This window comes from Garra rufa, chromosome 22 (genome assembly GCF_049309525.1).
Source record: "Garra rufa chromosome 22, GarRuf1.0, whole genome shotgun sequence".
Lineage (NCBI taxonomy): Eukaryota > Metazoa > Chordata > Actinopteri > Cypriniformes > Cyprinidae > Garra > Garra rufa.
In genome coordinates, this window is record NC_133382.1 from 42,425,220 (window position 1) to 42,450,694 (window position 25,475).

General features: G+C 37.6%; 2 protein-coding genes across 2 annotated transcripts in view; one reads left to right on the forward strand and one right to left on the reverse strand.

The window, feature by feature from the left end:
- Window positions 1-1,164: 1,164 nt before the first annotated feature.
- Window positions 1,165-6,728, forward strand: LOC141297884 (proteasome activator complex subunit 3-like). The gene is made up of 11 exons (XM_073828349.1): window positions 1,165-1,298; window positions 1,914-1,946; window positions 2,044-2,106; window positions 2,235-2,339; window positions 2,516-2,564; window positions 4,143-4,261; window positions 4,346-4,414; window positions 4,647-4,714; window positions 4,786-4,840; window positions 4,938-5,024; window positions 5,884-6,728. The coding sequence occupies exons 1-11, from the start codon at window positions 1,257-1,259 to the stop codon at window positions 5,962-5,964; spliced, it is 771 nt and encodes a 256-aa protein (XP_073684450.1). The 5' UTR covers window positions 1,165-1,256; the 3' UTR covers window positions 5,965-6,728.
- A 101-nt stretch (window positions 6,729-6,829) lies between these two features.
- Window positions 6,830-25,475, reverse strand: part of LOC141298231 (src kinase-associated phosphoprotein 1-like) — a 36,437-nt gene continuing 17,791 nt past the window's right edge. The window contains exons 6-13 of the mRNA XM_073828740.1: window positions 23,816-23,899; window positions 23,596-23,720; window positions 23,410-23,473; window positions 21,033-21,287; window positions 19,360-19,404; window positions 19,166-19,272; window positions 7,943-8,036; window positions 6,830-7,681 (exon numbers count right to left, since the gene is read on the reverse strand). Coding sequence (XP_073684841.1) covers window positions 7,944-8,036; window positions 19,166-19,272; window positions 19,360-19,404; window positions 21,033-21,287; window positions 23,410-23,473; window positions 23,596-23,720; window positions 23,816-23,899 — 773 coding nt within the window. The 3' untranslated portion in view covers window positions 6,830-7,681; window position 7,943. The remainder of the gene's footprint in view (window positions 7,682-7,942; window positions 8,037-19,165; window positions 19,273-19,359; window positions 19,405-21,032; window positions 21,288-23,409; window positions 23,474-23,595; window positions 23,721-23,815; window positions 23,900-25,475) is intronic.

The following is a 25,475-nucleotide window of genomic DNA, read 5'->3' on the forward strand; positions in this document are numbered from 1 at the left end:
CGGTCGGGGGATCTCCTCATCCATCACCAGTGCAGCATCCACCTGGATGATGCGACGGCAGCCATAGTACGCCAGAACGCCCAGCACACACCAGCTTATTGGTGGAGAGGAGACAGAGTGAAGAAGCCAGTCAGTAGAAGTGGGGATGATTAGGAGGCTGTGATGGTCAGAGGCCAATGGGCAAATTTGGCCAGGATGCCGAGGTCACACTCTTTTCGAAAGACATCCTAGAATTTTTAATGACCACAGAGAGTCAGGACCATACTTTTCAGATGTCTCATCCGAAGGACGGTGCTTTTTGACACTATAATGTCCCTGTTACTATACTGGGGTTCTAGGACCCACACAGATCACAGGGTGAGCAACCCCTGTCACTAACACTTCTTCCAGCCGAAACCTAGTTTTCCCAGGAGGTCTCCCATCCAGGTACTCAACCCTGTAGCTTACTTGGGCTACAGGGTGATATGGCTGCCAGAAAAATCAGCTGATTTAGCAAAAAACACCTTAAAACCAGTTAAACCCAATCAAATTGCTAATTTAACAAAAAGCCAGCTAATAAACAGCTTTAAAAAAAGCTAAAACCAGCTTATTTACCAAAAAAACAGCTAAAACCAGCAAAGTTTGCTAATAACCAGTTAAAACCCGATGATTTAGCAAAAAACAGCTAAAAGCCAGTTAACTCAGACTAAAACCAGCAGATTTAGCAAAAAAAACAGCTAAAAACAGCTGATTCAGCAAAAAGCCAACTAAAACCACCTAATTTAGTATAAAAAAAAACACTTAAAACAGCTAAAGCCAGCTAATTTAGCAAAACCAGCCTAAAACTTGCTAAAAACCAGTTGATTTAGCAAAGCAACCAGCTATAAACCCATGTGATTCAGTAAAAATACAAATAAAACCAATTAAATGTAGCCTAAGTCGGTTGTCTAGTCTAGTCTAGGCTAAAACTTTTAGCTGAAAATAGCTGGTTTAAACTTGGTTGGTCTTTTAACGGGTCTCTCGGTTTTACCAGCTAAGACCAGACTGACCAGCTAAAAACACTTTCAAACCAGCCTGGGCGACGAGCCAAATCAGATAGATGGATGCACAGCTACGAAACAGATGTGACAGCTATGTATTCATATCTATGGTCGCGAAGCGTTCACGTCATCTAAAAGCGCGCAAGTGCCTTGTGGCTGACAGCAGTTAGTGAGCCACACGGTTAGTTAATGCTTTTAGGACAATCCCTTACTTTCCTCGATTATTGAATTAATACGATGTCTTCGCTTCTTAAGGTGGACAATGAAATCAAAACAAAGGTAAATGTCTCGTCCCTTCTCCTATTTAAATAACGAGCACTCAAATTGAACTGTTTGTAAGCTTGTAGCTTGCGGCTAGCCGGCTTGCGCATGAGTTGCCTCGTGAGCGTGTTAGCCAACTTTTACGCTCACATATGCTGTGAAATCAGTTGCGTTTTAAGACAGAAAATACATATTGAAGTAAAGTATGTGAGGATTATACTTATCAGACATTCGGGTTGAAGCCAGAGCTCACACATGTGCGTTTACCGCGAGGGTGTGGATGAAGCGTGTTTTTAGCACAGCAGCATTTCGCTGCTGGAGAAGTGCATAGTGTTTTCAGCACGATTTTAACATCAGTCAAATAAAAGTATATTAAAGCCGGTAATTATGTTGGCAAACGATTACGTTACGGTGAAGATCGCGAGGTTAACAAGTCAAGGGAGAGCGGGAAACGGCTCGATTACATGTACATGCTGTAAACATTCAGCGTCTTAAAATAGAAGGGCCAACGGTTTTTTTCTGAAAGTGATTGACTTTCAAATATATTATTTTAAAAACCGTGACAGTAAAAATCAGATTGTGGGTTGAATGTCTTGTGGTTTATAATTATGTGAATATTTATTGTCTTGTCAGGTTGATGCTTTCAGGGAACGAATTACAGCAGAGGTAAACCATTACTGCACCTACCCAGACTTTATATATAAATGGATATGGATTTTTTTGTGGCTATTGGACAGCTTATTATTAAATTATTCAAATTTAGGCTGAAGACTTGGTTGCTAACTTTTTCCCGAAGAAACTGTTAGAGCTGGACCAGTTTTTGAAGGTAAGTTTAATAATTGAAAAATGATGCATTCTTGACATTTACTTTTTCATGCGTGCTTTGTGTGATGTTTGTAATTTGTGTGACTAGCCTTTTGATTTTACATCTTGATTTTTTTTTTTTTAATCTAGGAGCCTACTATTAATATCCGTGAGCTGAAAGAAATTCATTCAGAGATCAATTTGACAGTGCCAGACCCAATTCTACTTACAGACATCCACGATGGGCTAGAGGGGGTAAGAAGCCATTTTTCAAGTTTCTTCTACATTCATCCATCAAAGTCAGTTCAAGTTGAAAGAGTGTTGTAAAGTCTTTGAATAGGATGGGATAAGTTTCTGTTGCTGCTTGCAAACATTGTATGTTTGAAATAAAACAAAGACCAGCTAGTAACCTTGAAATATTTTCTCAATAGCAAAATGCTAAAAAGAGGAAACTCGAAGATGGTGCAGGAGATGACAAAGGTGGGTTTTCCTGCTTAATAAAAACTGTATCTTTAATTTAGCAAAAAAAATGGAAACCTATACCAAAACATCCTACCCTCACTCTTCCTTACATTATCTTGTGGCCCTGTTTACACCTGGTATTAAAGTGATCGTTTACCCAAAAATGAAAATTCTGTTATTAATTACTCACCCTCATGTCCTTCCAAACCCGTGAGACCTTCGTTCATCTACGAAACACAAATTAAGATATTTTTGATGAAATCCTACAGCTGTCTGACCCTGCATAGACAGCAATGCAACTGACACGTTCAAGGCCCAGAAAAGTACTAAGGAATCTTATGAAATCTTGTGAAAGTACAATGAAAACTGACACAGAAGAGAAAAAATAGTTCTAAGATGCTTTTTTGTAAATCCGTCACAAGTTGACAACACTAAATACAGGTGTAAATGGGGTTTAAAAAGTTGAGTTTGTCTACTTACAACCACTTCCAGAGGTAGTTAACTCATTAGATTAAATTTGCTTTTGCAGTCTAGTTGAACCAAACCACATGGATTATGATCAATGTCAACCTACATACTTTTGTCCTTTGCTTGCCTTCCCGCTCGCTTGTAAGGTTTGTACATTCAGTAGTACTCACAAGCGCTCCTGCAAAAGAGTTGTAGAGTAAGACAAAATCACAAGATGTATTTGAACACTTGAGGATTAGTTCACTCCTGAAGTAAAATATCCTGATAATTTACTCACCCCAATGTCATCCAAGATGTTAATGTCATTCTTTCATCAGTTGAAAAGGTTCTTGGGGAAAAAATACCAGGATTTTTCTTAATATAGTGGACTTCAATGGGGGGATCGTCAGGTTGAAGGTCCAAATTGCACTTTTAGTGCAGCTTTAAAGGGCTCTGCAAAATCCTAGCTGAGGAATAAGGGTCTTATCTAGCGAATTTGGATATACTTTTTAACCACAAATGCTTGTCTTGCACTAGTATTGCGATGCGTGTCTGTGACTTCCTGCAGTACATAATCACATTGAAAAGGTGTGGTTAGTTCATCTATGTACTTTGGTTGAAAAAGGTAGGTTAGGGTGAAAAACTACATCTTATTTTCTCCTTTAACTTTGAAATCGTCCAATGTCATTTTTTTTTTTTTGTTTTTTTTTTTTGTAAAAGGCTTTTGATTTCCTTTGCACGTTTGCTGTGTAAACACTGGGTCTGTACTTTCGCCTACTGTACGTCACACATGACTTTTCCAATGTGACTACGTAATCATAATGCATGAAGTCGTGGATGCAGAGCTAGTGCAAGATGAGCATTTGTGGTTAAATATCTAAATTATTACTTTATTTAGAAAATGACTGAAAAATCCTGGAATGTTTTCCTCAGAAACCTTAATTTCTTCTCAACTGAACAAAGAAAGACATGAAGATCTTGAATGACTTGGGGGTGAGTAAATGATCAGGAAATTTCAATTCTGGAGTGAACTAATCCTTTAATACCAGATGGAAACAGTAATGCGTCTCGCCTGACCGTGTGTGATCACATCACTGAAAGCGCATGTTAGCACCCAGTGAAAACAAAGTCTGTGATTTCTGTTTGTAGTTGGCGGGACCAAGGTCTTTGTCATGCCTGGTGGAATGATGAAAAGCAATGGCAAGCTGGTGGAACTGATTGAAAAAGTCAAACCTGAAATCAGAACTCTCATAGAAAAATGCAACACGGTAAGGCTATGTTACCATAGTCTCAGACATGCTCTCACTGATTAAAAGCGTGTTGGACAAATGTTGTTTTCATTTGTTTTATAGGTCAAGATGTGGGTTCAGTTGTTAATCCCAAGAATAGAAGATGGCAACAATTTTGGTGTCTCAATTCAGGTATGGTGCCACATTTTTTTCAGTTTGCTCCACTAAAGGACTTGTAATAACATGAGCTACATTTGTTGTAGGCAGATATAACAGGACGAGCAGTGATCCTTCACAATTTGCTGTAATTTTTTTTTGTTGTTTAAAAAGACTTTCATTTGACTTTCAGGAAATGTCAAATAAAAAAAGAATTTATCAGGTGACTAGCTTGTGCTGTGATTCTGTTTATCTTCACTATCCACAGGAGGAGACGGTGGCTGAACTCAGAACAGTGGAAGGGGAAGCAGCTGCTTTCTTAGATCAGATATCCAGGTATGTTAGTCAAATAAAGATTTATTATTCATTTATTTTCCTTCGTATTTTTAAAATACTTTGTTTTACAGGTACTACATCACAAGGGCAAAGCTGGTTTCCAAAATAGCAAAATACCCTCATGTTGTAAGTCATATTGAGTCAACATACATAGTATTTAGATCAGGAATTCAGTAATTATTTGATATATGTAATGATGTATAATATATTTTGACTGTTACAGGAGGATTATCGTCGCACAGTGACCGAGATTGATGAGAAGGAATACATCAGCCTCAAGATTATAGTGTCAGAACTGAGAAATCAATATGTAAGTATTCCCATAACCATATTAATGGGAATAATTTTAAAGATTATCTGTACTGTATGTACAGTTGAAGTTGACTTCAACTGTACATACACCTTGCAGAATGTTAATTATTTTACCAACATTAGAGGGATTATACAAAATGCATGTTATTTATTTAGTACTAACCTGAATAATTCACATTGAAGATGTTTACAAAAGAAAGATAGTTCACAAAGAGAAAATAAGTTGAATTTATAAAAATGACCCCCATTCAAAAATGTACATACTCTTGAGTCATGCAAGTATCTTCTGTAGCTTCTGAAGGGCAGTACTAAATGGAAAAAATGTGTGATATTTAGGCTAAATAGGAAAAATGTTCACGCCTTCATTCTGTTCAAAAGTTTACACCCCTGGCTCTTAATGAATTGTTTTTCATTCTGAAGCATCAGTGAGCGTTTGAACCTTCTGTAATAGTTGCATATGAGTCCCTCAGTTGTCCTCAGTGTGAAAAGATGGATCTCAAAATCATAGTCATTGTTGGAAAGGGTTCAAAAACCAAAGAATTTCTCAAGAACAGCAAACTCATGAACAACTATCACTAAACTGGTAACAACAAAAAGAATCAAGTGTATGTAAACTTTTGAACAAGGTAATTTTTATAAATTCAGCTATTATTTTCTCTTGTGGACTATGTAAACATCTTTTAGGCAAAATATCTTATTCGGGTCAGTACTAAATAAAAAATAACATGCATTTTGTATGATCCCTCTTATTTTAGTTATTTAACATTCGTGTAAGGTGTAGACTTTTGACTTCAACTGTATATACTGTCTGGGAGTTGTTGTGATAACTGATTTAATAAAGCAACATTTTCTTGCAGGTAACATTACATGACATGATCTTGAAGAACATCGAAAAGATCAAGAGGCCGAGGAGCAGCAACACCGATGCTCTGTACTAAGATCCCCTCCCCTTTCATTCTTGGCCCGTTCTTCCACCATTTGGAGCTAGTTTAGCCTTCAGGTGGTTCTAGAGCAGTCCCGTCACCCATTACACCCAGGCCAAGAGAAGGACCGCTCAATCCGGCCTGATAGAACATGCCACTTAAGATAGAAATGTAAAATATGGTCACTATTTTAAACCCTTTAAAATGAGCCCTTTTTGATTTTGCTTTTTTTGGGTTTCTTAGTGGACAGTATAAATGTATAAAGGTAGAGCCTGAACACGCATCCCGAGGAAACTGTCTCAGATTTGTTTTTCTTTATTTAATTAAAGAAACATTTCAACGGTGGATTTCATTTTTTTTTATTTTATTTTTTTTTTATCTTTTGCAAAGCCAAAATCCATGTAGGTCTGTTTTTGAATCCATTTCAAGTATTTCTCAGCCTCCTTAGGGGTTACATGATTATGGATCTACCCATGATGGTCGGTTTCTCTGGTCGAGAAGCAGTGAAGCTCTTATTGATGCTGTATTTCACTTAAGCAGGTTACGTTGTTCATCTGATATGTACGTGTAGGCTAAAGTGGAAGCGAGGCAGTTATTGTGCAAAGTTTTATTTGGAGTGCGTGCTGACAGTTATTACATGGTGGAATATTATATTTTCATCTGAAATAACTGATTCGTCAAATTCTGGAAGCTTTTTATGGTTTCTTTTTGTCCAGTTTTAAGAGTGATACATTTTGCTGAATAAACTATTGTTTTTACAATACATTTAAGGCACGTCATTAACTGCTGCTTTTGTGTTGTGCTTTTTTCCTGAATGTTTTTCTCATTTTATCCATATTATAGAATACTCAAAGTATATTTAAGTTCAAAGTGGCAAGGCTTTTTATTTTAAGTTGAGGTGTGACATGTTATTTCTATGGAGTAATACAAATGCAGAGTTAGGAAAAGTCTTCAACATACTAAAGAATACTTTATAACAATGTTTTTTTTCAGTCACGGCCTAAATTGTGCATTAAAAAAAGATTGTAGTCAATATTTAAGTGATGATAAATGAGATGTTGGGAAAAGTAGTTTTTGCTCTACAAATGTTTTCATATGTTCACCATTTGCATAAATGTGACCCTGGACCACAAAACCAGTCTTAAGTAGCACAGGTACATTTGTTGCAATATCCAAAAATACATTGTATCGGTCAAAATGATCAATTTTACTTTTATGCTAAAAATCATTAGGATATTAAGTAAAGATCATGTTCCATGCAGATGTTTTATATTATTCCTACCATCAATAAATCAAAACTTAATTTTTGATTAGTAATATGCATTCCTAAGAACTTCATTTGGACAACTCTTAAGGTGATTTTCTCAATATTTAGATTTATTTTTTCAGATGTATAAATCTCAATTGAAAAAAAAATGACCCTTATGACTGGTTTTGTGGCCCAGGGTCACAGATGTCATTTATGTTTGAATAAATCAGAAAACCATGACTTAGATTTAGATAAGCCTCTTAGTGTGCACTAATTATGCAAGATACATATATATATATATAGGCGTCTATACAAAAAGAATATTGTAAGAAACGTGGTCTCAGGGTTTAGGTTCAAGAAATGGACTAAAATGCAATTTTACTTGAATACACGTTGTAATCTAATCATAGACCGTTTCCAAACCATGACAGGTGTTGAAGTGTTATATCGCTGAACATTCTCTGATCGTCACAAAAAGCAAACCTGGAAGAGAAAACAAGAACATGTAATACCAATTTGAATAATCTAAATTTGTTCATCTAAAATAATCATGTCATATATCTTTGTAGTTGCAATAATTTCCAGCAGGTGTCAGCATGGAGGGACTGAATTTAATTCTGAAGCAATTTTGCAACTTTTTCAACTTTAAAACAGTGGTAAAGTTTATTGACAATTACATAATCTCTAACTATAAATTTAAGATGGGTTTCTTCATGCGCAGAATGATTCTGTGAATGTAAGTACCTCATAGAATATAAGCAGGATGTAAAAACTCCTTGGGGACTATGCCAATAGCACCATTCATCTCTCCGACCCACCATCCATGGATGTTATATTCCTAGTTTTGAAAGACAGAAATACAGACTTGTGTGAGGATCTGCTCAATGATCAGAAGACACCACCGTACAGTTATTTTTCAACTGATTTAGTTCAAAGGTAACACATTGGATGAATTTCATCATATTAGATAGGAAATATAAAATCAATTCATCAGCAAATTTTCTTAGCCATTTTTGCATACACTACCAGTCAAAAGTTTTTGAACAGTAAGACTTTTAATGTTTGTTAAAGTAAAGAAGTCTCTTCTGCTCATCAAGCCTGCATTTATATGATCCAAAGTACAGCAAAAACAGTAAGATTTTGAAATATTTTACTATTTACTTTGTATTTAAATATATTTTAAAATGTAATTTATTCCTGCGATTTCAAAGCTGATTTTTTAGCATTATTACTCCAATCACAGGATCCTTTAGAAATTTTATTTCAGATAAATGCTGAGCTTTGGATCTTTCTACTCAAAGACACCTGAAAAAATGCACTCAACTGTTTTAAATATTGATAAGATAAATAATAATAATGTTTCTTGGATGGCAAATCAGCATATTAGAATGATTTCTGAAGGATCATGTGACACTGAAGACTGGAGTAATGATGCTGAAAATATAGCTTTGATCACAGGAATAAATTACATTTTAAAATATATTCAAATAGAAAACAGTTATTTTAAATAGTAAAAACATTTCAAAATTTTACTGTTTTTGCTGTACCTTGCATCAAATAAGTGCAGGCTTGGTGAACAGAAGAGACTTCTTCAAAAAACATTAAAAATCTTGTCACCTTCTGTCACAGAAACACTGTTTAGCCACTCAGGAACTGATGCAAGTGTGATGAGGATTTTTATCAGCAGAATCATAGAAAATTAAACGCTGTGGCAAGAGATGGTGCTGATGGTGTAGTTAAGGGTGTTTACTTAGTTGTATGGATCATAAGGGCTTTGAAACTGCACATAAAAACAAAATATCAGGATGTTTGTAATAGGACGAAATTTCATGCACCTGCATACAGCCATTCAATGCAAATGTAAATGTTAGTTTAAATCTTGAAACGCCGATTTACTAATTTCTATGGTAATTAAAGAAGTGTGTGGTGAATCTGTTTTAGAAGTTAGAGACAATGACTGCCGCCAGAGATGCTGACGTAAGTTAGGGGACTAGTTTAATAGTGTTTGGATAATGTTGGTTATTGGATGCACAAATGATTATATCAGGGTGCCAGAAAAGTATAATAACATCTTATGCCTTGAGCGAAGCAGAAGAAATCTCTCTTTATTCTTTTCTGAAAGTGCTTTGTTTTTCCGCCATAACATTCTCTCGATTCACTCCTCTCCGAATTCAGATATCTTTAAGAGCTATTCCAGGCCAAAGCTCTTCAGAGTAAGAGTGGAGAGAGCCCCAGATCTGGCCTTTAATGAATGAAGACAGATTCAGGTGGAGAGGGGTTTATAAATGAGGAGATTAAAGAACACGAGATACACTGATAGTGAAAGACTGAAGTGTTTTAAGAGCTTTAGTATTCCAGCAGCACACACTGTACATTTAGACATGATGAGCATGTCATCCATCCGCTGCCTGCTGAGGAGAGTAGGAACTAATTACCTTCCTCTCTTTAAGCACACCCACAGTGCTGAGAGCCTAATGTAGTCCTCAGCCCATGCAGATGAGCCGCTTTAATGATGCTATACGGAATAAAATCCATCTGGACGGTGAGCTCAATGCCGCTGCGGCATCAACGCCTCGGTAGCGGTACATCTAAGAACTTGAGCTCTTTGTTTGAGACGCATGCAGCTCTGCAGATGGGGATTGTTGGAGGTGTAGATTGATGTTCTCATACGACAGTTCAGTAAACAAGAAGTTAATAGTGAATAACTTACAGTTTAGACCCAGTATTGCCAGAAGGGGCCATTCACAGTGTGTTTTGCATTTTACGGCACTGCTTTTCTATCGTTTTTCTATGCAAACATGCACTAGGACACATTTGACTGTTGCACTCACAGCTCGCCTCTTTTCCAGCATCTTGTTTGTCACAGTGTGGCACTCAAGAATTGAATTGAATTGAACAAATTGGTTGTTTAAATGATTCAATAGTTTGCTCATAAAGATGGGCTGTGTCCGAAATCACCCTCTATACGCTTATGCAATGCACTTGAAAGATGATGTCCAAAAATAAAAGTGGATATTATCATGTGCACTCATTCATTCCCATAATGCACCTTAATTCCCATAATGCACCCGAATCTGTGTTTTAAACAAATCAGTTGAGGAAATGATTCAGTGAATCAATCATAAAGAAATTCAATTGTTTTGTTTCAGAATGAATCAGTGGCTGCATCCGAAATCGCATACTCTCATGAGTAGTCATGAGTACTTTTTTTGAATAAGTAATTACGTCATGGCTGCTAAAAATGTGTTCTATATGGTACGAATGTGTGTAGTATGAATGTAATCTGGACGTACTACATTCTCGCTGGAAGTAGCAGGTCATCTAGTGTACTCTTTTACGAGTACTGTGAATTTGGACATACTTCTTTTGTCACAGAGTTTTCGCCAACTATATAGTAGGAAAGTATGCCATTTTGAATGCAGCTCTTCTTACAAAACAAATTAAATGAGTACATGACTTAATGACATGCACATATGGACCATTTATTGATTTATTTCACTTTATTGAGTGAGTCATTGAATTACTCAATCAACCAATTTGTTCAAAAACACTGATTTATTTAGGAACAGACAGTTGTACGTCACCACCTACTGGAGTAATATAGTAACAAAGAGTTACTTCACTGCCATTCACAACTCCTTTCCCATGACCTCATGGGATAGTAAAGTATCCATCTGAGCAAACTTTAGAATCTTGCTGGAAGTAGAGGGTCATCTGGCCTATTCTTTAATGAGTACTATGAATTCAGACATACTTCTTTTTTTGTCTCTATATAGTAGGGATGTATGCGTTTTTGGGTGTAGCCCTCTTTTTTGAACAAATTGAGTAAATAATTCAATGACATACGCTTATGGATGATTTATTGATTCATGTCACTTCACTGAGTGAGTCATTGAATCACTCAATCAACCGATTTGTTCAAAAAGATTTATTCAGGAACATAAAGCTGTATGTCCCCACCTACTGGTGTAATGAAGTAAAAACAGACAACAACAAAAAAGAGACACTTCACTGCCATTCACCACTTCTCTTTAATTGCCTCATGGGATAGTAAAGTATCCATCGTATGCCCACTTGAGAATCTCACTGAAAGCAGCAGGTCATCCAGTGTACTGTTTTATGAGTACTGTAAATTCGGACATACTTCTTTTGTCACATACAGTTTTTTGCTTACAATATAGTAGGGATGTATGCCATTTCAGATGCAGCCCTCGTTTCTGAACAAATTGAGTAAATGATTCAATGACATACGCATGTGGACAATTTATTGATTCATGTCACTTCATTGAGTGAGTCACTGAATCATTCAATCAACCGTTTTGTTCAAAAACAGATTTATTCATTAACATACAGTTGTGCATCGCCACCTACTGGTGTAATGAAGTAAAGAAAGAATGACTTCACTGCCACACACAACTCCTGTCCCATGGCCTTATGGCCACAGAATAGTAGCGTATCCATCTAACACACACTTCAGAATCTCACCAGAAGTAGCCAGTCATTCAGCCTACTCTTTTATGAGTACTGTGAATTAAGACGTGCTTCTTTTGTCACATAAAGTTTTTCACCTATATAACAGGGAAGTATGCGATTACGGATGCAGCCCTCATTTCCAAACAAATTAATTGAGTAAATGATTCAATGACATACGTATATCACTTCACTGAGTGAGTCATTGAATCACTCAATCAACGGATTTGTTCAAAAACACTGATTTATTCAGGAACGCACAGTTCTGTGTCACCACCTACTGGTGTAACGAAGTAACCTGCACTGAAAAAGAGTCACTGAAAATCTCTCTTTCTAACACACAGAATGACAGTGTTTCTGGAACACAGTGTTAAAACAGTGAAAAGTACCAGTACGATTGAACTGTATATCAGCAATCTCAGAACGGCAATCAGTGTCGAGGACTGGAACAAACTGCTGTATAATACTCTTGGAAATCACAGGTGCGTCAATGGTTGATCAAGCCGTTTTGTGCACGCTACACCTCCTCCCATCCAACACGCCTCCTCCGCCCCGCCTTCCTCACCCCCACCCTCCCCAACATGGTGTAACTGTGGGTTCAAACAGAGTACACATGCAGTACAAGAAAGAGAGTCAATACATTCCAGTGCAGTCCGTCCCATTTCGATGACTCGTGTCCTTTTCATTCCTGCCTCATTTTTCCCGCCTCCCAGTATTAGCAATCTGCCTTTCGGCAATGCATCTGTCAGCTAGAGGCATTTGGGAGACATCCAATCTGCGTCTGACCGTAGAAAGGGTTGTTATAGAGATTTACCCGAAAGAACTGCACAGGACAGGGATAATGGGTGGCTTTTCGGGAAGCTTCTCTGTAACAGGACAGGGTCAGGTGCGTCTCAGTTTGGTCTAGGTCTGGTGGGCAGCTGCTGCGAAAAGTGAAGCGCGTCACTACGATGGCGCTGACCTCCGCATGACCTTCTTCCGAGGAAGGCGGAGTTGGCACAGGGAGCTATCGAGAGTGTGCGTTGCCATGACAACACCTGCAGTGTGCCACTGATATCATTTATTTCTCACTCAGGGGGGCGGCTGGCAATGGTATTCAGATGGGCCCATTGCTCTCCAGCGACCAGGGGACAGATTGACAGCTAATGATGCCTTAAAAAGGAGTGGCCTAACTTGAACAATATCATGACAGGTTCAAAAGTGACTCTCGTCTGTAATAACGCCAGAATTCCGATCAACCTTTTCTTCCTCTGCCCCCTATAAATTCCCTCCAAGACGACGCGCTTTGCATGCACGCCTCCTTCCTCAATCGCGTTTTAATCATTTCCCTTATTTGCAAACTCTCCCTCGGTGCCCGTGCGCATTCATTTTTTCCGGTTGCGGGTAGAAACGCACACACACTGTGGAGGCAGCAGACATGGTAATAAGAATGAGGCATGAGGCCTCTGCCCCTGGCCACCAGCTGACTGAGGTAGGCCTTGGGAGTGATGGAGCGCAGGAAGTCTCTCATTGCCCCGCCGCTGAACCCGGCACTCGGGTGCTACAACCCCCTCCTTCGCTTTTCCTCTCCTGCTTCTCTTTCCTTAACTCGCATCGTAAAGCATTGGCTCCACACGCTCAGTGCTGCACAGGGACTCACTCATCCAGCCATCTTAAAAGACAAACACCCATACGTCACGTTGTTTGCTAGTCCTAAGCAGCAGACACGGCAGGTGGCGAACAGGTATTGATCTGCCGCTCGAGCAAAGACAGCCGCCGTTCAATTTATCTCAATCAGCGCATTTCATTTGCATGTCATTCTCATCGCAGCTCACCATTAAGAACTCGTAATATTAATATTTGTTTGGCGTAGTCAAATAAACCAAGGCGGAAACGCCACAGGCCTTATTTAATCCCAAATCCTGGGCGTTCGAAGGTGCGACATCGAGTAAAAATGTGGATGACCAAATAATCTGTCGTTGTAAAAGTACACTTGGGGATTACTGATGGCACTTAAACTTAATAGGCATTTAAAGTGGATTGTGTATGCTGCTGAGAGCCTGTAATGATGGCTGTTTATGTGGCCTCCCATTTATAATAATTATGCAGAGTGTGAGGGGGGCGGCCGCCGTGCAGTTCTGGACTATTGGCTTAGGCTGAATAATGACCTACTGTAGTTGACCGCGAGATGACCGTTGCCTTCTGCATGACCCCAGAACCCCAGACTCACCCCCTGATGCTTCTGCTGGTAAATAGAAAGCTCAATATGTCTATACAGCGCCTCTGTGCCTCTGTTGCCACAAAGAAGACAGGTCCTTAGATGAGTGTGTGAGAATGACTTAAAAAAGGAGTGACTATTTCCACTGGATTTTCCTTTTCTTTTATGGCACCTTTCCCTTTTCTTTAGCCATTTTGTAGGAGACTGACCCCCTGGGCGGGAGGCCAACTGGAGCAGTCATCTGTCTGAAGTTTACGAGGATGTGTCCCACAAGGGAGGAGATAACAGTCACAATCACCCAGTTTTGTCTGTGAGAACGGCACATTCAGATGCAAATTCACATTTATGTCTACCTGTAAAAACCTCCAGTGGAACATGAGAAAATTACACATAAACGTACATGTTTATCAGATTAAATGGCAGTCTAAAAGCTCTTTGAATGGTTTAATAGCAGAAAAAAATGTATGCCAATATAAATAAAAAATTGTGGGGGGGTTTGTATTGTTAATGCGAAATGAGCTAGGTTTTTAAAACAGACCATCAAGTATTTCTTTTAAAAACCAAAAGATGTGCCACCTAGCTTGAAAAACCTTAACACCTTCAGCCAGAAGGTGGCAGTAGTGTCCACAGGCATACTGATGGAGCATATGGATGTTAAAAGTAGGTTGGACCTTGTCTAGACTGGCATCTACGACTCCTGGTTTACAGCCCCTAATGGTGAGAGTGTAAAGCACATGCTGTAGAAAGGCCAAGACTAGCTGAAAGAAAGGGATATCAGTGGGCTTGCATGTTAAAAGGGTCCTGGAGAAGTTTGCCTCCATCTTCAGTGCAATAAATCTCTTCGCTTCTCATTCCAGGATTTTAAGGGGATTCCAGTGGGAATTCTGGCATGTGTTGGGTCTGACCTTTGGGAGTCATGTACTTTGAATCCAGGGGCATAAATTAAGAGTTTGGAATGCGAAAGGATGGCATGGTCGAAGAAAAAAAAAAAGAACGGTTTAGAAAAAAAAACTCTTCATGGGGCCCTAGGCCTACACATGTAGGAAAAAACTGAACACCGCAAACAAACTATTATGCAAAAAAAACGAGTTACAAAATAAAAAGTACATATGTTAGGTAGCGTACATTCAATGTGATTAGAGCGGGGGAAAGAAAACATCTCCAAATATCCTGCTGTCTTGCTGCCGTGATTCTTCAGCCCTGAGGATTGAGTAGGCTGTACAAAGCTGGCAGATGGATGTTAGCCTTCGCCACTATTTCATGTTCAAGTGCTCTGAACTAAGGAGCCATGCGGCATAAGCAGGGAAACAATGCCGGCAAGGGAGGCTGAGCTGAAGGAAACAGCGAGCCGTGGTGCAACTATTATGGTTGCACATAAAATGAACTCTGAATGAATCACCAGGAAAAAAATATATAGAGTGTGACATGATGATGAGAAAATCATGACAGCATTTTTATTTAGTGAAAAACGAGCTATTTAAATTTTATTTAAAATATATTGTTCCTCCAGAGCATCAAGAAGATACTCGATACTTGAAATAACAACCACTAATGAAGCAAGTATTTTGTGCATGTGCTATCACAGTCCAAAATGCTCCCACATATTATAGATACGTGTAGTGATTTGTGTAGATGAGCCGAATAGCTGTTTATTCACTGTAAGTGGTGGATCAATAAAGACTGATGAGAGAGCTTTTTTTAATCTGTACGCTCTGCTTACACCAATGCTGTGACAGCGCTGTCGACCTCTTTGATTTGTGACTTCACAGCGGTCAATCATAGCGCTGCCTCAAAAACCTGTTGGTTAGCGGAATTGATTTAGCACTTTCCACGTCTTTATCACCTTGTAATTACGCTCGGTGTTGACACAAATATACTTGGCCTCCCCTCCACGCCTCTGTGCAGCAGAATTTATGCACTCAGGTTTTATGACCACTGCTTTATGAGTGGGAACACTAGAGTTAGGCTTGAGTTCTAGCCAGCGGTCTATATTTCATTCAGTAAGGTCAACGTTCCAGGGAAGCTCCCGTAAAACAAGAGCAGCAGCCCCACATTGTCTGAAATGATTTTGAGGAGGCATCCGAAGAGGTCTATGAGATTTGAGCGATACAAGTGCAGCCATTTCGAAAATACTGCCATCAATAAAAGCTATTTCAATTACATGTCAGTCACAAAGGGATTAAAAGTAAGAGCTGATAAATCTACTTGTCTGAATATAATAACAGCATGATGACAAAATCAGAGACATGCTCCAGCTATCTGAGATGGTTAGACTCATTGTTTACACAAATTAGAAATACGGCATGAGATAAAATTAAATGACCCATGCACATCCTTTCTGTGTTTTGATAACCAACCACAGCGGATGTAATATATACTGTTTTTTGAACAACCAAATCAAACTTGTTTAAGCTGTCCTGTTATTTAATTCTTATTTTAGGGTTCATTAGCTGTCATATCTGTACACTTCATTAGTGTTAAATTAATAGCAAGAGTGCCAAAAATGATGGTAGACATATTTTTTTAAAGGGATAGTTCACCCAAAAATTTAATTCTGTCATAATTTACTCACTTCAAGTTCCAGAGTTTACTTCTTCTGTCAAGTACAAAAGAAGGTATTTTAAAGAATATTGGTAACCAAAAAGTTGCTGGTAGCTACTGACTTCCATAGTATGGAAAAAAATGTCTACCAGCAACTGTTTGGTTACCAACATACTTCAAAATACTTTCTTTTCATGCAAAACAACAACAACATGAGGGTGAGTAAATGGTGAATCAATGAATAACATGAATTATCAATGAATAATTGCCTTTAAATTAATAGTTTACTTAAGAACAAAAAATTCCTTTATTCACTTTTTTTTTTTGCAGAACCCAAAATATTTGAAAAGAACTGTGTTTGTCCATGTAATGAAAGTCAGTAGGGCCAAAACATCACTTACTTTTATTTCATGGCCAAAAAAAAAACAGATTTAAAAAAATATATATATAACAATGATGACAGTTTTCATTTTGGATAAATTATTATTATTATTATTATTATTCGGGAAGACTTGTATCGCTTAATATTTGGTGTCTGTTACTGAAATATGTAGTAGAAAACCCATGACAAATGTACGTTATTTAAAAAAATACACATTGTTATATACATATTTTGGACTGTGGGGTGCACCATTATTTCGATTATGTGAAATGGCTGCACTCTGTGAGCTAATGGCGCTACCTGTTGCTATTTGTACTGCAGCTCAACTTGGAAAATAAAATACTGATACAATGACCACAGCTACTGAAAGAGTTTACAGGTGGTGATGGATATAAGCGTAGGCCTAAACCAAATGCTGTACCATCGATTTTTTTTTCCACACAAGGAGTCTAAACACCCTCGGACATCCCTGCCAGGATGGCATCTAGTGTTTCTTGTCTCTGCCATTTGTAAGCTCTTACAGTAGCTGTGGTCTACTAAAAGTCTCAAAGGCATCAGGGCTAAAGTGGAGAGAACAATGACCCGGGTCCACAGGCATCTTCCCATTCTTTTCTCCTCTTCTTATCACTAAGAAAGCAGTAAAGACTTACATCGCTTCTCTGGTTGTAATTATGATACAATATGGCATCATAACAGTATATTATTTTCTGAGTTGCTTATTCCGAGTTGTATTGCGGTAAAAATAGCAACAGGTAGCGGCAGTAGCTCATAGAGTGCAACTATTTCACATCATCAAAATAATGATGCCCCCATAGTCCAAAATATTTACAAAACAATGTGGATTTTTTATATAACATAAATCTTTTATGGGTTTTCTACTACATATTTCAGTGAGACATTTATGCTATATTAAGCCATACAAGTCTTAATACCCGGTACTTCCTTTAAAGGGATAGTTCATCCAAAAATTTAAAATTGATGTTTATCTGCTAAACCCTAGGGCATCCAAGATGTAGGTGACTTTGTTTCTTCAGTAGAAAACAAACCATAACTTCGACAATCAGGCTCAAAAGTTGGGAGTCGGTTTAAAGTCAACACTCCCGCATGAGTTTGCGCAAGCAAACATAATCTTTTAGTTTTTAATCGGTTGCAACAATCAAGATAAGCACAAGTAATTACCATTTTGAGTAGCCGTCGTACCCACAATCTCTCTGCATAAACAATGAGTGACATATACGTGACAGGACAGGACAGTTGGACACTGCGTTGGATCAGAGGTAAAAAATAATATAAATTCTGTTAAATTTCTTGCACAGACCAATTGTCTCAAGTGTTAAGACCTCAATGTATCATCACGAGCCACAGGGTTTAATTTGGCTTTGTCTGTGTATGTTATTTTGACTCTCAAAGCCGTGGGTCCCATTAACTGCCATTATATGACTGACAGACTGCAATGTTTTGAGTTAAAAATCTTTGTTTGTGTTCTACTGAAGAAACAAAGTCACCTACATGCCTTGGGGATAAGCAGATAAACATAAAATGTTCATTTTTGGTTGAACTATCACTTTAAGATAACACTAAGCACAGTTAAAGGCAAAATTCAAATACATTGATTCGTTCAGTGGTGTATCTTTAAGAAACAGCTACACTATGTGTTCCTGCTAACATTCCATTTGTGGGACACGAAAATGTATAGATTAAAGCGAATGCACCAAATACAGTGATTTGCTTGGCTGATCACTCTATTTTCCAAGACACAACTACAGCAATGAATCAACAGCCTATTATTGAGAATGTGCCTGAGAGAACACATTATTGCAGTGGTCTACAGACCACAGATATACTGGATATACAGAGTTTTCTGGAATGTCAATATGACAAGTTGTGAACCGGTTTTAATTTGTTGCCTACAAAACTCTTGGATATCTGTTAGAAAGCTGATGTGTTGCTGATATGCTATTCGTGTCTTAAATTGTGTGATTGATATAGAATATTCATCAGAAGAAATAGAAGCCACAAATCCTGATTCATCATATTTTACCTAAGGCCTTCTTTGTAAAACACTGCAATAAGAATGTACTGACTGAGTGAAGACCATCCCAGCTTTGTCATTTAGAATACAGTAAATGAATAGCTGCTAAGAGAAAGTCAGCGAGTATTGACCGATATGACTCATCTTATAGCCAGCTGCGTATTATTCATCATTAGAGTGGAGATGGATAGAGCGAGATAAGAAAAAAAGAAAATCAAAATACATGCAGAATGCTTCAACTAACAAATCAGCCAAGGACAGCCAACAGTGCTGAACTAAATGTCTGACCTTGTGCTTATGTGTGTGTGTTTCTGTTTATGTGAGAGATTGAAGCAACAAACAGACCTTGCTGAGGATGTAGATGAGATCTCCTCTCTGGAAGGCCAACTCATCGGGTCCATCAGCTTCACAGTCCCACAAGCCTTGGTAATAGTTTGCATAATCCGAACCTCCTTCATTTAAAGTACAGAGATTAAAACAAATAAAAGATTTGTAGTCAATTTATAGCATCCCTATATCAATGCACAGAATCTACTTACCAGACTTTTCACTCCACTCTTCAGCATTGTCAGTATTTTCGTCATCTGAAAAACACAGAGGGTTAAAGGTTATAGAAATACAGAACAAGCTTTAAATATACATTCATCTTTTGGCACCAGTCTACTGCACTACATCTTCCTTGCAAATTCAACTTCTGGATCAACTTTGTGTACCTCTGAACTCTTTTGTAAGTATATTAAACGATATCTGCGGTGCTGGCAGAACAGCCAGCTCCGGTTTGATTTATAGGGGAGGTGCCAGGCCGGGTTAGATGGCTAGTGTGTTTCAGGCAGACAGGCATTGATTCTGGGTGTGGCACCTCTAGGTCTATGAGGTGACAGTGATAGCCCAGCTTTCCGTCTCCCACATCCATCCTCACGCTGTCAGCCTGCCGATAAAACCACCGTCCAGCAACCCTATACTTCCCACAGCACAAGCTTGCCCTGCGCTTCCAGGAACAGCATGGGGAAAAAAACCTGTAAAGCTAAAGTAGCCCTTTACTATATGCGCAAGTGCGAAATATACATCTGAAACATGCATTGGAATCTGTTGCATGAGGCTTAATTAGAAAAAAAGAGAGATCAAAATTAGTACTGTCAAAATGTAAAATGAAAATTCTGAAATTTCCAGTTTCCAAAAAATTTCCTTTTTTTTTTATTATAGAGCTGAAGCGTTAATGGGGAATAGGCCCATAGATACATATACTACAACTCAAAAGTTTGTGGCCAAAATGTTTAAAAGAAGTCTCTTATGCTCACCAAGCATTGACTTGATCAAAAATACAGGAAAAATAGTAATATTGTGAAATATTTGTAGAATTTATAATAACTGCTTTCTATTTTAAAATATTTTGAAATATAATTTATTCCTGTGATAGTGTCACATGCTGCTCAATAAATATTTCTTATTATTATCAACAAAAATTATTTAACAAACTGAAAGTTTAAAACCACAGTATTTCGTAAAAACGTAAATCTTGTGTGACAATATAAATGTCTTTACTGTAACTTTTGATCAATTTAATGCATTCTTGATGAATAAAACCATTAATTTCTTTAAAAAAAAATCATACTGACCCCAAATGTTTGAATGGTATTATACATGATTATATATACATGGTTTTTCTAATGAGATTAGTTTATATATGAGCACACTACATTCAGCACTTTTTAGACAATGTCATAAAAGTCCTGCTCAGCACTTTTCCAAACTGAAAATCTGAGAGCCGTAAGAAGATGAGAGAGAGATGAATGAAGGGCGGAAAAGTGAGAGAGGTGGTCACTCGATCCGCCATCTGTGGCCAGCTCAGCTGCCCAGCACACATGGCAAAGTAAGGTGAAAATGACAGCACTCCAGAGTGATGTATTTCTCCTCAGAGATCTCATTAGGCCCTCCGAGGGTCCAGCTATCACTTTGGGTGACCAGATCTTGATGTATATGCTCATATTGATGGTGTTCAACACAGTAGAGTTGATGGTTACAACCTTAGTTCCAAAATCCCCTCAAAAACTGATGCCAGAGTTTTAAAGGAATAGTTCACCCAAAAATGAAAACTTTTTATTAATTACTCACCCTTATGTTGTTCATTAGGGTGACTAAATTCATAGCTCTGAGGATAATCCAATATTAAACCCTGTTTTTGCAATCAATGAGATACATTGTTTTTCTGTACCTGGAAGCACTTCATAAATGTCCTCTTCATCTTCTTCGTCCTCTTCTTCATCTACTTGAGTTCCTGTTTGGTCCTTCCATTCTTCACCGCTGCTTTGGGGGGTTTGTCCCAGACTCGGGGTTGTAACCGGTGCAGATGCTGGCCCGGGACGTGGTGGTGGTGGTGTGGTAGCTCGTTCAATGTCATCATATGTCTCTTCCTCCTCTTCCACCTCTTCCTCATCGTCGTCAAAGGGGATGAAGTTAGAGCTCAGATCTTTAGGAAAAGCCATGAAACAAATATTAACACCTAAATACTTGGCAATAAAGCTCATCCTGATCAATCAAAAATACAGTAAATACTGTAATACTGTGAAGTATTATTACAATTTAAAATAACTGTTTTCTGTTTAAATCCACTACTAGTCAAAAGTTTTTGAACAGTAAGATTTTTAATGTTTTTTGATTCCGCTAATCAAGCCCGCATTTATTTGATCCAAAGTACAGCAAAAACAGTAAAATGTTGAAATATTTCTACTATATAAATGTTTTCTATTTGAATATATTTTAAAATGCAATTTATTCCTTTGATTTCAAAGCTAAATTTTTAACATCATTACCTCAGCGATATGATCATTCAGAAATCCTTCTAATATTCTGATTTGCTGCTCAAAAAAACATTTTCTTTTTTTTTTTATTATGTTGAAAACAGCTGAGTAGAATTTGTTCAGGTTTCTTTGATGAAAGTTCAGAAGAACAGCATTTATTTGAAATATAAATCTTTTTGTAACATTATAAATGTCTTTATCATCACTTTTGATCAATTTAAAGCATCCTAGCTAAATAAAAGTATTAATTACTATAATTACTGACTCCAAGCTTTTGAATGTTATAGTGTATAATGTTACAAAAGCTTTCTATTTCAGATAAATCTTGATCCTTGGATCTTTCTATTCATCAAGCTGTTTTTAATATTGATAATAATAATAAAAATGTTTCTTGAAACATTCTTATTAGAATGATTTCTAAAGGATCATGGGACACTGAATGCTGGAGTAATGATGCTGAAAATGTAGCTTTAATCACAGGAATAAATTACATTTTAAAATATATTAAAATAAAAAGCATTATTTTAAATAGAAAAAAATATTTCACAATATGACTGCTTTTGCTGTATTTTGGATCAAATAAATTTAGGCTTAGTGAGCAGAAGAGAATTCTTTAAAAAACTTTTAAATCTTACTGTTCAAAAAATTTTTGACCGGTAGTGTATATTTTAAAATGTAATTTATTCCTATGATGGCAATGCTGAATTTAATGAATTGTCTCCAGATATTGGACAGAAGCCTTAAAAGCAAAATTAACATCCAAATAATGAAAACTACAGCAGACAAATAACCGATCTACACTTAGTGGGGTCCCAAAAGTATGAGACCACTAGTGACTATTTTACAGTTTTCTAATTCAATGTTTTTTATTACGAATTACATTACAAGCATAATTCAATTTGAGTGAGAAGCTGAACTAATAACATGACTTTCATATTTTCATAGTCTGTTCTTCTTGGTTTGTCACAATTTTGCTTTAATAGCAGTGGGACTCCAGGCGCATTAACTGTACAAGTTTGCACTGATGATCATGTGATCCAGCAAAACTTGAGAATACTTTAAATAATTAAACTTTTTAAAATCCGAAAATCATTAAAAAATTTGTCTCTTTACAGGTTCAATCCAACTTTGAATGACTTTTTAAACCTCAGTGCAGCTTTGGAGAATTTTTTAAATCAGAAATCTAACACTATGTAGAAATCTAAAAAAAAAAAAAAAGTGTTAAGACATTTATTAGAGTGCTAATATTAAATGATGTTTGTGCCATTTGGCTGTATGTACATGTGTGAAGGGGGTGGGGAGGGAGAAAACTATCTCAGGAGTGTCCATTACTTCCCGCAAATCAGAGGGCCGCATTGAGCCCATTTTAGAGTGGCGAGGGTGCCTCAGATCTGTCTCAGATGAAGTGAGGGCCTGATTGCAGGTGACTGAACTCTGTAACACAGGCTATCGTATCCTCACTGCCTGGATGCCAAGCAGGACCAGATCGATGCCCCTAAAGGATGACCGGGCAAATCCCAATCAATTTCCTGTAAAGAGCGCTGTGCTACGGGGAAGAGGAGGCAGCCTAAGGCACGTTGGACTGAGAAGCTCAGTGACGTGCTGCATGAGGAGGTCTAGAGCTCGTCTTATTGGCTGAACCAGGAGGAAAGTTATCGGTATGCTTTGTTTTTTTATAAAACTGCCCTTTTCACCTCAAGATGATCACCATGGTGCTTGTATCAAGTCAGATGCATTCAGCATAATATATGTTATGTATTGTAATAAAAATTTATTTCATATCTCACAAACCCTTAAGAACAAAATTGATCTGGTCCACCCATTCCCTGGCCTCACGGGGACTGCTGGCGGTGAACTGCAGAGAGAAACTATCATTGTTGATTTGGAGGCTATTCTCATTCTTCATTGTAATGACAGCAAGATGACTGAACGCAGCTACAGAAATGAGCAATGTGAGTGCGTTTGTGTGTGTTGAACCTGGTAAGAACGTCTTCCAGGAGCACTCATCTCGAAGCATGAATTCTTCTTGGAGTCCTTGCGTAAGCTGGGCACCAGCTCTGCACTGTAGCCGTTGATATTAAACGAGCCCTTCTGCTGCTTGTCTGAATTTAAATGACAAGATCCAAGTTTTTCTCTATTTTTGTTTTTAATGTTCATGAAATGATTTGTATATCTCATTAAACAGGAGAGGACATACCTTTCTCACTCCCGAAGTAATAAAATATGGTATTGTTCAGAACACACCATCGTTTTTGCCATTCCATGCTGAAGAAACTGTGATCTGAAAAAAGAAAATGATTAGAAATGCTTGTTGATTTTAAAGGTATAGGTTACCTAAAAATTCTGTCATTAATAATTCTCTCTCACTTTGTCCAAACCGTAAGACCTTTGTTCATCTTCAGAACTCGAATTAGGATATTTTTGATCAAATCCAACAGCTTTCTGACCCTGCATAGACAGCAACACAACTGACATGTTCAATGCCCAAAAAGGTAGTAAGGACATCATTAAAATAGTCCATGTGACATCAGTAGTTCAACCTTTATTTTATGAAGCTTTGAAAATATATTTTTGGGCGCAAAGAAAACAAAAATCTCAGTCTTTGACACACATTCACATACCACAACAAAATTGTTGAATAAAGTTGTTAATTTTTAATTCTCGTAGCTTCATAACTTTACAGTTTAACCACTGATGGACTATTTTTTTTAAAGGAACACTCCACTTTTTTTGGAAATAGGCTCATTTTCCAACTCCCCCGAGTTAATAAGTTGAGTTTTACCGTTTTGAAATCCATTCAGCCGTTCTCCTGTTCTGGCGATATCACTTTTAGCATATCTTGGCATAGATCATTGAATCCTATTAGACCAATAGCATCACGTTCAAAAATGACCAACGAGTTTCGATATTTCTCCTATTTAAAACTTGACTCTTCTGTAGTTATATCGTGTACTAAGACCGGTGGAAATGCAAAGCTTCAATTTTCTAGGCTGATAAGATTAGGAACTACACTCCCATTCCGGCGTAATAGTCAAGGAAGTTTGCGGCCGTAATATGGCCGAAGCAGGAGCAGTAATACCACGCAGCACATGTGCAAATGCTAAACTAGCTGGGAACTCATTTCTGATAATACTCCGCCTGCTTCGGCCATATTACGGCAGCAAACTTCCTTGACTATTACGCCGGAATGGGAGTGTAGTTCCTAATCTTATCAGCCTAGAAACTAGCAGCTTTGCATTTCCACCGGTCTTAGTACACGATATAACTACAGAAGAGTCAAGTTTTAAATACAACAAATATGGAAACTCGTTGGTCATTTTTGAACGCAATGCTATTGGTCTAATAGGATTCAATGATCTATGCTAAGCTATGCTAAAAGTGATATCGCCAGAACAGGAGAACGGCTGAATGGATTTCAAAATGGTAAAAATCAACTTATTAACTCGGGGGGAGTTGGAGAATAAGCCTATTTCCAAAAAAAAGTGGAGTGTTCCTTTAACAGCGTCCTTACTACTAGGGCTGTTCGATTCCGAAATTTTTGGAATCAATTCCGATTCCAAGAAACGAATCCTCACTGTTGTTTTCGATTCTTTTTTGATTCATGTTTTTTAGATAGAAGGACGCTAATTTCGCAATGACTGCAGTATATAAAGGTTGTAGAAAGTAGCCTTCTCATAATATGAAGCTTCATTTGTAAAAATTAGGATTTTTCTGTAGCTCTGACTGATTTTGAATTGTAATTTTGTCTGCTTTGCAATGAAATTAGTCATAACCCATAGCTCAGCAGTGGACATGCATTTAAAACAAGACATGAAGTGTGTCCACAATTCAGCTGAATAATATACTTTAACAGTATA

Excerpts from the sequence above, each read along its gene's own strand:
- LOC141297884 (XM_073828349.1), top strand. The coding sequence starts at position 1,257 with ATGTCTTCGCTTCTTAAGGTGGACAATGAAATCAAAACAAAG. Across the intron at positions 2,340-2,515 it reads TCCACGATGGGCTAGAGGGG|CAAAATGCTAAAAAGAGGAA; the intron begins GTAAGAAGCCAT and ends TTTTCTCAATAG. Across the intron at positions 4,415-4,646 it reads ATTTTGGTGTCTCAATTCAG|GAGGAGACGGTGGCTGAACT; the intron begins GTATGGTGCCAC and ends CACTATCCACAG.